Source organism: Bufo bufo, chromosome 1 (assembly GCF_905171765.1).
Source record: "Bufo bufo chromosome 1, aBufBuf1.1, whole genome shotgun sequence".
Classification (NCBI taxonomy): Eukaryota; Metazoa; Chordata; class Amphibia; order Anura; family Bufonidae; genus Bufo; species Bufo bufo.
The window spans coordinates 686,765,965-686,779,492 of record NC_053389.1 but is presented as its reverse complement, the minus strand read 5'-3'; the positions used below and the strand labels follow the sequence as shown (position 1 = coordinate 686,779,492).

The following is a 13,528-nucleotide window of genomic DNA, read 5'->3' as shown; positions in this document are numbered from 1 at the left end:
GGAGTGGTGATCGCGCAGCCCCCGTCATTTAATCACTCATAAGTCGTGTTCAATGCATCTGTGACTCATATTCAGCTGCTCAGGGGTTAAAAAAAAAATGATACTCACATCCACTTAATTGTGGAGAGGCCGTCCACTCCCATCTTGATTGAAGAACACCTAGTTAAGGACCTGTGGTGAGCATGATGACGTCAGCAAGTGATCACACTGGGTGAGCGTGATGGATTGCAGGGTGGTCTGTAACCATAAAAACGAGCAGTGTATAATGTAATAGAAAAATGAATTCAGCCAGCAAAGGATGCAATATGGATAAAAACAATATATTAGAAAGTGGCTTGTATTAACTTTCTCTACCTGATAAATGCCACTTGCTGAAGTGAGACGACCCCTTTAAGGGCTGTCAATACATCACAGACATAGGTCTAATGTTAGTTAGAGATCTAGTTGAAGCAGTAAAAGGTGTACTTTCTTGAGCAAGTAAAAAGAACTACACTGCTAATGAGCATTTTCTGAGCTACTATTACTTGTATGATAACATTGCATGGATTACTTTTTAATATGTTTCAAATCAACATCCTAAAAATCTAGTGATTCTATCAAAGCGTCCCCAATTCAGGAACCCTTCTAGGAGCATGAAAGAGCTGTGCTGAATGGCCACACTCATGTAATGCTCCTGATCAGTGGGACCTAGAGTCAGGCCAATGGAAATCAGTATGCAATAAGGGGATGTCCTCAATAAGGGGATGTCTTCATGAGACATTCCTTAAGATCTGTGCTGTAGTCAAAATCATTGTGAAATAGGCATATAAAGAATTTTACACTTATATGAATGCATTAAAGAAGACCTGTCATTTCTTATGACTTATCTGTTTTAGTAACTAATTTCATTCTCCATGCTATAGTAATTCTGGCACATTTCTTGTTATGATTCTATGTTGCACCTTTCCTTTATCATTCCTCTTAGAAGTTTATGAAAGAATTGACAGCGGTCTTCAATAAAGGTCCAACTGGGTGTTACCAGTTAGAGGGGTGTCCCTGCACAGTCTGCCACTGGCACTACTGATTGGACAGAGTCAGACTGTGCAGAGACACCTCCTCCAACTGGTAATACTTAGATAGACCTGTATTGAAGACTTCTGGCAATTCTTCTTTTGTCCAGGGAGAAATCATTAGGAGAAGTAAAATCGCCACTGTCCTATTAGTATATACAAAACCTGTCCTAATCACAAAAGAAGGACAAGTTACTTCACAACACTGAGGTAGAGTTGTCTCATCCTCCTCTGTGCTCTGCTTGTCAGGGATTATGATCCTGAATACAGCTGATAAGACCTTTATCTGAATTCACGAGAAGGGGATATGGAAGGTGCAAACTGACTCCACCCACTCCTCTGTCCATGCCTACTTGCACTTACCCGTCCTAGGCAACGGAGCGCAACTGGGCAGTGATCACTAACCTGTGTAAGTGCGGAGAGACAAACAGACAAACAAGGAGAGGTCGAACAAGCAAGGTAAAAAACCAGGAGGTCAAGGCGGTACCAGGGAGCATGAAAGGACAAGTCAAAAGGTCAAGCTGAAGTCAAATACCAGGAGAAGCAAAAGTACAAAAGGATAAAGCAAGGGACATAGTCAAGTAGCCGAGATACAAATACACAGAAAATCGCCAACCGAATATTCACAAGGAATAGGACCATAATCACAGGCAACCTGTGGCCAGCAGGTTGCCTGTTAAATAGGGGAGCGAAGTAGTCATGTGACGTGGCCAGCAGCACATGACTCATCACCCTGCACAATGCTGAGCGCGGAGTGACCAGTTTGGCGCTCAGACTTTTCGTCAAACTTACGGGAGCAGGACCTCCTTAGCGTGGCCAGGTCCTCTCTGCCCCCCGTTGCCTTGGAGATGAAGACGCAGCGCACGTCCTCGCTCCGAAGTCATCGCAGGGCGCCAGCGGCCACCAAAGGGAAGGAGCGCGATGCCGGCGCCCTGTGACACTGAATTTCTGTGGGAATGGAGTTTATGAGAAGACAGAAAATACAGAGAGGACAGAGTATGGTAATGTGGGGCTGTGGTAATGGAGACTGCATACAAGTGCTGCTGCTCATTAGCCACATCTCTACCTAATCTCTGTACTTCATGTCTCCACATGAACTCCATTCCTACAGAGATTTAGCTGACGATCTTATTATCTGTATTCAAGATCATAATCCCTGACAAGCAGAGTAGAGATGAGGATAAGGCAGCTCAGTGTTATGAAGTAACTTGACCTCCTGTTTGATTAGGACAGGTTTTGTGTGTACTAATAGAACGGTAGTCATTTTATTTCTCCTAATGATTGCTTCCTAGACAAAAGGACCCATTATAACTAATGAAAGTTATTTGAGAATATACAGTCAGGTCCATAAATATTGGGACATCAACACAATTCAAAATTTTTTGGCTCTATACACCACCACAATGGATTTGAAATGAAACGAACAAGATGTGCTTTAACTGCAGACTGTCAGATTTAATTTGAGGGTATTTACATCCAAATCAGGTGAACGGTGTAGGAATTACAACAGTTTGCATATGTGCCTCCCACTTGCTAAGGGACCAAAAGTAATGGGACAATTGGCTTCTCAGCTGTTCCATGGCCAGGTGTGTGTTATTCCCTCATTATCCCAATTACAATGAGCAGATAAAAGGTCCAGAGTTCATTTCAAGTGTGCTATTTGCATTTGGAATCTGTTGCTGTCAACTCTCAAGATGAGATCCAAAGAGCTGTCACTATCAGTGAAGCAAGCCATCATTAGGCTGAAAAAAACAAAGCAAACTCATCATAGAGATAGCAAAAACATTAGGAGTTGCCAAAACAACTGTTTGGAACATTCCTAAAAAGAAGGAACGCACCGATGAGCTCAGCAACACCAAAAGAACCGGAAGACTACGGAAAACAACTGTGGTGGATTGACCGAAGAATTCTTTCCCTGGTGAAGAAAACACCCTTCACAACAGTTGGCCAGATCAAGAACACTCTCCAGGAGGTAGGTGTATGTGTGTCAAAGTCAACAATCAAGAGAAGACTTCACCAGAGTGAATACAGATGGTTCACCACAAGATGTAAACCATTGGTGAGCCTCAAAAACAGGAAGGCCAGATTAGAGTTTGCCAAACAACATCTAAAAAAGCCTTCACAGTTCTGGAACAACATCCCATGGACAGATGAGACCAAGATCAACTTGTACCAGAGTGATGGGAAGAGAAGAGTATGGAGAAGGAAAGGAACTGCTCATGATCCTAAGCATACCACCTCATCAGTGAAGCAAGGTGGTGGTAGTGTCATGGCGTGGGCATGCATGGCTGCCAATGGAACTGGTTCTCTTGTATTTATTGATGATGTGACTGCTGACAAAAGCAGCAGGATGAATTCTGAAGTGTTTTGGGCAATATTATCTGCTCATATTCAGCCAAATGCTTCAGAACTCATTGGACGGCGCTTCACAGTGCAGATGGACAATGACCCAAAGCATACTGCAAAAGCAACCAAAAAGTTTTTTTTTAAGGGTAAGAAGTGGAATGTTGTGCAATGGCCAAGTCAATCACCTGACCTGAATCCGATTGAGCATACATTTCACTTGCTGAAGACAAAACTGAAGTGAAAATGCCCCAAGAACAAGCAGGAACTAAAGACAGTTGCAGTAGAGGCCTGGCAGAGCATCACCAGGGATGAAACCCAGCATCTGGTGATGTCTATGCATTCCAGACTTCAGGCTGTAATTGACTGCAAAGGATTTGCAACCAAGTATTAAAAAGTGAAAGTTTGATTTATGATTATTATTCTGTCACATTACTTTTGGTCCCTTAACAAGTGGGAGGCACATATGCAAACTGTTGTAATTCCTACACCATTCACCTGATTTGGATGTAAATACCCTCAAATTAAAGCTGACAGTCTGCAATTAAAGCACATCTTGTTTGTTTCATTTAAAATCCATTGTGGTGGTGTATAGAGCCAAAAATGTTTGAATTGTGTTTATGTCCCAATATTTATGAACCTGACTGTATTTAAAATGAAGTAATACTTAATTCCTGGAGAGAACCCCTTTAAGAATAATTCAAGAATGACACAACACAGAGTCATAAGAATAGATGCTCCAGAACTGTTATTACATGGGGAATGCAAGTAGTTACTTCAACAAGGATGTCAGGAGGGTGACAGGTCTTCCTTATGTACAAATATTATTAATAATTTAATTATTTTAATATTTATTAATATATACATGATATAGGCTACAGTAAAGAAGAACACCATATACCATGCTAGTTTTGTATAATGATACAAATAGGCTTTTAGTTAAATCTACTATGTATTAGTAACTAAACACACCTCCTATTGTTGTAGTGCCATTAAACGGATTAACGCGAGGGAAGTGCTTCTTTCCGGTAACATCCATTATGTGTTTAATGGATAGTTACAGTGTAATAAAAGTTAAATAATTCATTTGTTTTTGGGCTTTTTAGGCTCTTATGTGTATTTGTACATAGTTAATTACAGTGTTGCCATTATTTTTGACTAAATACATTTTGCCTATTAGTATAAATTTGCATAAGGCAAATATTTTGTCAGGGGCTCACTGAGTACTGAAGATTATAGGTTCTCTAAATATAAAGAATGTGTGGGAGGATAATGATGGTGAATGTGTTATTTCCTGGCAAATTCTTGTTGCTAGTAAATATAATCTAACCAGTCCTGTGAAATTCACTCAAATATTAGGAGAAAGGGGATCTCTAGCTGATCATGTAGACTGCCAAAACAAGGTTTCTTATTAATAAAAGTTTGTTATTCTCTGCATCAATATGTGAACTGACTAATATACTTGTCCTTGTGTTATACTTGTCCTTTCTCAAGATTCAGATGTTGTTTTTGGACTGTATCTGTGAGTTGTGAACATCAATAAAACAACTCAACTAAACATCATGGTATACCCTAAAGCTAAACTGGGAAACAAGCTTGTATGATTTTAATAGACACTAACCAAACGGGATTAGAACGAGGTCCCCAAAACGAAGGGTGCACAGCGCAAGTGCGGCCACCCTCCATTCACTTCCATGGGAGTACAGAAAATAGGCCACATTAAGCTTGTGGGGTTAACAAAGAGGTCCACTATTTTTTACCTATCTGGAGTGCTGCCTCATCTTGTGTTTTTGCAACAGTATGCTTGGCTATTTTAAGAACTCCTATAGCAGTGAATGGAGACATGGCCACGCTTGTGCAGTGCACTCTTCATTCACTTCTATAGGAGTTCTCGAAAATATCAGAGCGCACTCTTTCGTCTCTTCCCTGAACTCCAATATAGAAGTGAATGGAGAGCATGCTGCACATGCATGGTGCGCTCTCCTTTTCTATGGGGGCCACATTCTGGAGATGGGTGCGGGTCCCACCACTATGTGACATTGGTGATATGTCCTAGCGATATTCCACCATTGTGTGAGATTGGCCAACCCCTTTAAGGGCTGTCCATCAAACCATTTTTTCTGGAACTTGACAAAAAATTCTAAATCAGGAGCACTGCTTATAATACTTTGAAACTTCTTGTTTAAGGGTATATTGGAATTGCAGGGTATGTATACCACATGATTCATGACATTGCGTATATATTGGGGCAGACATATTGGACTAATGTACGTGCCATCACAGTCACGGCAAAGAACAATAGTACAATCAGATAACCACTGTTGGATTCCAGGCTGGTGGGGAAAAATCCAAAATGTGGGTGAATTTAAACGTTGCTTCAATTAGCCAAAATAAAGTTTTGATTAAAAAGGTTCAGAAACCCCAATTAATTTGCAACAGTTGACCACCTTAGGGGTAACATAAACACCAAGCACAATAGCTTATTGAATGGTAGTTATCTAGTACATCAATTTGATGATCTAAATTCATAATTTTTAGTTTGCCTAAAATTTTTTAATTTTAAATGTCCAATTTTGTTTCATTTATAGGTGAAGTGTTTTTTGTAACCCAGCCAGATCAATTCACTTTGCAAGAAGCAGCTGAATTTTGTCAGAGCAAGAATGCCACACTAGCTTCCACCGGCCAACTTTATGCTGCCTGGAGATTGGGATTTGATAAGTGCAGAGCAGGGTGGCTGTCTGATGGTAGCGTTCGTTACCCTATCGTGACACCACGTAAAGTTTGTGGAGGTGGAAAAGCTGGAGTAAGAACGGTCTATGTGCATCCAAATCAGACAGGATTTCCCGATCCTGTATCAAAACACCATGCCTTTTGTTTCAGAGGTAAATATCTAATCTTAACATTTATTTTTTTAATTTAACTTTATTAATGTTAATTAAATAACAATGTACAAATTCATTTGAACTTTTCTATACGTAGTATGAGCCATATATATTGATAACGTATATAGAATTTTTTTCTTATTCTCACTTATCTCTGATTATGACACCTTCTGTGAAAAAAAGACCACTATCTCATTGTGAGCTCATCGGTGCGTTCCAAACTAGTAATTTCATCCAGATTGTTATGGACCTTAGATCTTTCATCTATATCAACTCCTACTACTAAAGTAGATAAAGTATCACCAGATTATATAGTGGATGAAATTGTCTCCTGACCACCTATATTGACAAACAATTTGTCAGGGTTCATATGAGGTTTTTGTGGTTTTGATGACACTGTGCTATACTTGCCATCAAAAGTGATGGAAAACTAGATGGTACCCCATCAGAGGGTCACAATGGAGACGTGAACAGAGCCCTATCAAAGCATCCCCTGTTTTTGCTATAGGTATGGCACAAAGACATTCAGATATATATGTGTACACAAATAAACATCCACACCAACATGTGTGCATATAATGAAACAGTACTGCCACACCTACAAAATATGGCCTCTAAAGGGGTGGTCTGATAAAAGAAAATGGCTAAAACACATGGGATATAAGGAAATTGTAAATGTATCATAGTGGTGGCTTTCATACAATTACAGGGATGGTACATTTATCAATTTACATTTTTCGTTGAAATGTTGATTTTTGCTGCCCATAATCCTTGTATTTATGACATGATTTTTATATGGTCTCCTAAAATAAATAAAATTGGTGTCTTTTTTGCATTATAGCCTCCATATTTGAAGAAGATGAAATTCTAATAGAAAAAGTGGTACCTATTTTGGAGGGGCTGCCTTCTGGGGAACCAACTCTGGAACCAGTGATTGCCACTGAGTTTGAAAACGAGACAGATTTCTGGCTGACAAATGTCACTGCTCTTCCCACTGTTGAAATACTAGAAACAGGTACAAATGATGTGTCATCTATCATCTCTAAAGACATATACATTAGTAATCATCAGAATGTGCTAACCTTCATACTTTTTGGTCTCCAAATAAACAGTTGTGATTTTTTATTGTTGACATGACAAAGGTGTACAGAGCATGGATTAATAATAAAATAAAAAACTTGTAATACAAAAGTTATATTGTATTGCACATGCTAACTGATTATTTTCTGTATACCTTTTTGTTAGTCACAAATATATTTAACTGTATTTTTTGTCTTTTTTTAAAGTGCATCCTTCAGCTATTCCCCCCTTGAGCGTTATTCCAGAAGTTGTAAGTGGAGATGCATCTGTTGAAATCAGCGGAGTTAGTGGCATCTCATCTGGTGAAGTATCTGGAGAAATCAGTGGAGATGTATCTGGAATTTCTGGAATTAGTGGAGAACCCTCTGGGATAGAAGCAAGTGGGTTGCCTTCTGGAGTTGAAATCAGTGGGGAGCCATCTGGAAGTGGACTGCTATCTGGTTTTGACCTTTCTGGAGAAACAAGTGTTAGTGGTCTTCCATCTGGAGACGTTTCTGGTGAATTACCATCAGGTGCATTTGAAGCTAGTGGTCTGCCTTCTGGTTTATCTTCTGGAGATGAAAGCATATCTGGATCAGCTTCAGGAATCCTAGACACTAGTGGACTGCCATCAGTAGATATAAGTGGAGACATTTCTGGTGTGGCATCTGGTATTGAACTAGTTAGTGGTTTACCTTCAGGGCTAGAGTTTTGGAGTGGAGATATTAGTGGACTGTCATCAAGCAGTGGAGATTTCAGTGGACTGCCATCAGGGTTTCCAACAATTATTCATGTGGATACAACTTGGATAGAAAGTGCAACAAAAACACCAGAAACAGAAGCAGAAGGCAAAGGTCTAACTGAATTCAGTGCATCAGGAGAGCTATCTGGGTTACCATCAAGTGATTTCAGTGGCATAGCTTCAGGTCTAGAAATCAGTGGTGATTTTTCTGGATTAGACATTAGTGGACAACCTTCTGGATTCTTTGATGTAAGTGGAGATGTCTCAGGTCTTGATGTTAGTGGATTTCCATCTGGATTCTCTGGAAGTAGTGGAGACCTTTCAGGCCTACCATATGCAAGTGGGGATTTTTCTGGTATTAGTGGTGAAGCATCGGGAATAATTGATATCAGTGGTGAAGTATCTGGAATAAGTGATATCAGCGGCGATATATCTGGATTATTAGATATTAGTGGGGATTTTTCTGGTATAAGTGGTGAAATCTCTGGAGCATTCGACATTAGTGGACATCCATCTGGAATACTTGATATCAGTGGTGTGAGTTCTGGTATTTTTGATGAAAGTGGTGAATCATCTGGAGTTACTCTTATAGATGGACGTTTAACGGAACTTTTCAGACCATTAGACAGGGAAGTGGAAGGACAGGGGTCAGTGGAAACTAGTGGTTTGTTTTCGGGTGATTTCTCGGGTGAAGTATCTGGAATTTCTGGCATTAGTGGTGAACCATCAGGCTATATAGAGAGCAGTGGTTTTGTATCTGGAGGCATTCCTAGTGGAGAGGTAGACATCAGTGGACTCTCAAGTGGTGTTGACTTTAGTGGAGACACATCTGGAATTGGATTTGTTAGTGGTTTTGCATCTGGTATTGAAGACCTAAGTGGACTTACATCAGGAATCCCTACAATATCTCATATAGATTTTACTTTAGTAGAAGCCCCAACAACAGGACCTTTTACAGAGGAGGCAGGTCAGGGACCATCAGGAATGTTTGAGATTAGTGGATTTCCTTCTGGAGAAGCATCTTCAGGGACATCTGGACTTCGTGATTTAAGTGGAGAGCCATCTGCCACACAAGAAAGTGGAGACATTTCCGGATTTACTTCAGGGCTTCCTGAAATCAAACTAATAACTGATGATTTAATTGAAGCTGCTACCAAACCGACAGTTTCACAAGAGTTAGGTGGTGTGACTGTTCCATACATTATCGAAAGCTCTGCTTCTGGGGATATTAGTGGTGAGGCACCACTTTCTGTTCCTGAAGTAAGTGGAGATCCATCTGGAATTCCATTGACAAGTGGTGAACCTGTTGATGGAAGTGTTGACACATCTGGTTATCAAACTGTTTCTTCACAAGATTTGTCTGGTGAAACATCAGTACCTGACATAATTATTAGCACATCAAAACCAGAATCTGAGTTAACAATTGTCTCAAAGGAACCTGAGGAAGCAAAAAAAGACACTGAACTATCTACGTCTGCATCAGGAGATATTATGGATGAGGTAGAACCTCTGACCCCAGCACCATTGATGGAAGCAACACCACAAGTTCTTCCTGATGTAAATTATGTTGAAGGTATTATAGTTCTCTGTTCTAGTATCTATGGTATAATCAGGGCCGCTGATAGAAATCATGGGGCCCCGTACAGCATACATGACGGGGCCCCCTTCAGCTCCACCCCCTTATCCCTCCTTCAGCCACACCCCTGGCCCCTCCCTTGGCCCCTCCCCAGACGCCGCCTTGAAACAACATGCAGATTTGTCTACAAGTGATATTTATGGCGCTGGGGGGTCGTCTGAATGGCGCTGTTATGGAGGGGATCTGTGAATGGCACTGTTATGGAGGGGATCTGTGAATGGCACTTTTATGGAGGGGATCTGTGGATGGCACTGTTATGGAGGGGATCTGTGGATGGCACTGTTATGGAGGGGATCTGTGGATGGCACTGTTATGGAGGGGATCTGTGGATGGCACTGTTATGGAGGGGATCTGTGGATGGCACTGTTATGGAGGGGATCTGTGGATGGCACTGTTATGGAGAGGATCTGTGGATGGCACTGTTATGGAGGGGATCTGTGGATGGCACTGTTATGGGGGGATCTGTGGATGGCACTGTTATAGAGGGGGATCTGTGGATGACACATACCGTATATAGCATCTTATGCTATGTGTCATCCACAGATACCCCTCCATAACAGTGCCATTCACAGATACCCTCCATAACAGTGCCATCCACAGATCCCCCCATAACAGTCATCCACAGATCCCCCCATAACAGTGTCATCCACAGATCCCCCCATAACAGTGTCATCCACAGATCCCCCCCATAACAGTGTCATCCACAGATCCCCCTCCATAATGGTGCCATCCACAGATCCCCCCCATAAGTGTCATCCACAGACCCCCCGGCCCCCCCCATAAGTGTCATCCACATGACAGACCCCCCCCCCCCCATAACAGTGCCATCCACGGATCCCCCGCCCTCCCTATAACAGTGCCGTCATGACGTCATCCATATAGATCCCCCCCCGCCACTCACAGTAGTATACATTAATAAATCAGTGCAGCCGTGCAGGCTGCAGACAGTAACTTTAATTTTAGCACAGGCACAGCGCTCATCTCTTTACTAAAATACTACCTTACATTCAGCTCCTGCCTCCTCCCTCCACCCTCCAGCCTCCAGTAACAAGTGCGGGCGGCAGCGCTCACTCACTGACGTCACGCGCCTGCGCCGCCTAGTGGGAGGAGCAGGCGTGTGACGTCAGTGAGTGAGCGCCGCCCCCACACTGCCTGCTGTTACTGGAGCCAGCCCACTGACAGCAAAAAAATTAAAATGGCTCGGGAGTCGGCAGCCCGGGCCCCCCTGCCAGCCGGGCCCGGTACAACTGGGCCAGCTGTACTGGCCTATCAGCGGCCCTGGGTATAATTCCCAATATTTTAACATTATTAATAAGTTATTCTAAGGTTAACATACATTGTATAACAGCAATCATTCAGCCTTAACCCAAACTTACACTGGTTTGCTGGAAATATGTATTATATACTTCATTCTGAATGTCATTGTTGAATTCTTAAGTAATTCTGTATGCTCTTATATGTAACTGAAGACATGTAGATATGGTAAAGCATTTTATGCCTCGGTAGGCGGTATATCATGGCTCTGTACCACTTGAAGGTTGAACAGAGTAGTAATCATGCACAATTGCACATTAAACTTAACATTAAACTGCTTTTTTTTTTTTTAAATAACCATTCTTATTATAATATATTAATCTTTGAGAGATGGTTTGTTAACTGATGCATTTCTGGTGACTGCAGGAATTATTGGGAAATGCACAGATATCCAGTGTGGAACTGGAACATGTGTAGAAAATACAGGGCGAGTACACTGTCTGTGTCCACCAGGATATGGAGGAGACAGCTGCGATATAGGTAATTGATATCATTTTCTTATTTTATGGACATCTGTAACATTTCTTTAGCTTATTTCATAGGGATAATTAAAGGCATGCATGGAAGGATATAATACACCTCAAAAGTACTCAGAGCCAGCTCCTGCTTGTACTTAAAATATCACAGCCATTCTAACCTTAAGTTCCTAAAAATATTACACATAAAAGTAAGAAATATACAAAGAAATCTGCTCCACATGACCCAGGACCCTTCCTCGTTCTCACTTTCCTGTGTCTGGCTATAGGACAACTGGCTGTAGCAAGGGCCTCCTTCTTCTGCTCTGTCTGCAGTAGTACAAGAAGAGTGTTTATGCCCACCCCTTGTATAAGCCCACTTCTCATTTGTTCCTCAGCCAAAAGTGGAACTGATTAGCAGATTAACCCTTCTGTGTGCTTCAAGATTTCCTCAGGACTGTTTGCTTCATGAACATGCAGAAAATTCTACTGACTGACAAACAAGGTGGGCCAGATTATCCCCTGTTTATTTCTAGGCTTAACATTCCTGTAGGGTACGGATACATGGCGCCATTGGTCGCCAGGATCGCAGGGGCATCGCAGTATAGCGGTCATCCAATATAAAATTAATGGGACCACAGAGTTGAATTTTTTTGCTATTTAGGGTTCTCAGTCGCAGCATATGTGAGACTTGTGTTGCAATCCCATTCATTTCTATGGAATCACCTCTACACTGCGATACCCCTTACCCCTACTCCCTGATGCAGAAGTCATAGCTGGTCTTCCACTGCTTTCAAATTCTGCATTTTAAAGACTAAAAGCCAAGGGTAAAACCAGCACCAAAAATTGACGAGCCGCAGATTGAAAATCTCTAGTGCAAGTAAATTTAAGCTGTATGTTTCTTTCCGAAGAACAGGGGTGAGATTTGTGAAAATCTCATCCACTATACTGGGATAGTAAATGGCGTGGATTTACAGTGGAGTTCCACTGTGGAGAATCTGTAGCATTTACTACTTATGCAGCCATACCCTAATATTCTTGCAATCCTGTGGCTAGACTTTTCTCAACTTCATTAGCTGTGTAAGTGGATTACTGAAGACTCCATTGCAGTGTGGGTTTGCAGCTGTAGGAAAACTGCATGAAAAGTTACCCACTATTCCTATTGCTACAGAAAAACGCTTCCTTTAAAAGTTTATAGGCAATATTATTAACATATAGAAATCACTTTTAAAACCCAATTTGGTCCATTTACATTTGATAGTTGTAAGGTCCTGGGCCAATATGCAAAGTTGTAACAGTTCTGCGAATGTCTTTGCTCAAATGATGTTGTTCAAAGCATTGAGGCCAGAACAATATTTATCTAGAAACTCTCTTAGGGTGCCATAACCACAGCTAAAGAGGGAGAATTTGCTTAAAGGGGTTGTCTAGAATTAGAAAAGCATACATGCCTTCTTCTAGAAACATTGACACACCTGTCCATGAAATGTGTTTGGTATTGTCATTCAGCATACTTCCGTTGAAATGAATGGGGTTCAGTTGCAAAACCACATACAATGTGTGGACAGGTGTGGCACAGTTTTTGGAAAAAAGAAGCCATGTTTTTCTAATCTTAGACTATCCATTAAAAATAGATCTCAGCAAGGGATATTTCATATTTTCACAAAGGAAAAAGTAGATAATATTCTTTGGTAATTTCTCCTTTCGATCATCTTTTATGGTCTTCAAGTTCATCCAAAGCATCAACTGAAGGCTAATACTGATTGAGTACAGTGCCTGTCACTACTAGGCACCTGAAAAATTACTAATTCTAATTCTTTTCGTGATAGCATGCACAATTGAACTATTGTAATTTAAATATGCAGTATGCAATTTGTGATTGCTTTTCAATGTAATCATGTGGCGAAATACTAGAAGTGATAAGGTCTCTGAAAATAACAGGCAATGTGTTACTTAAAATAAGTACAAAGCTACTGTGCTGTGATACCAGCTCTGTAGTATATTGTATTATGTTTAAATTAATGTATTAAATTGTGACTAACTATTTATAC

General features: G+C 41.0%; 1 protein-coding gene across 2 annotated transcripts in view; it reads left to right on the top strand.

Moving 5' to 3' along the window:
* The window catches only part of ACAN (aggrecan), a 123,293-nt gene that overhangs the window by 76,675 nt on the left and 33,090 nt on the right, over window positions 1-13,528 (top strand). For both annotated transcript variants that reach the window (XM_040414168.1, XM_040414167.1), the window contains exons 10-13: window positions 5,981-6,274; window positions 7,116-7,289; window positions 7,561-9,648; window positions 11,392-11,505. In XM_040414168.1, coding sequence (XP_040270102.1) covers window positions 5,981-6,274; window positions 7,116-7,289; window positions 7,561-9,648; window positions 11,392-11,505 — 2,670 coding nt within the window. The remainder of the gene's footprint in view (window positions 1-5,980; window positions 6,275-7,115; window positions 7,290-7,560; window positions 9,649-11,391; window positions 11,506-13,528) is intronic.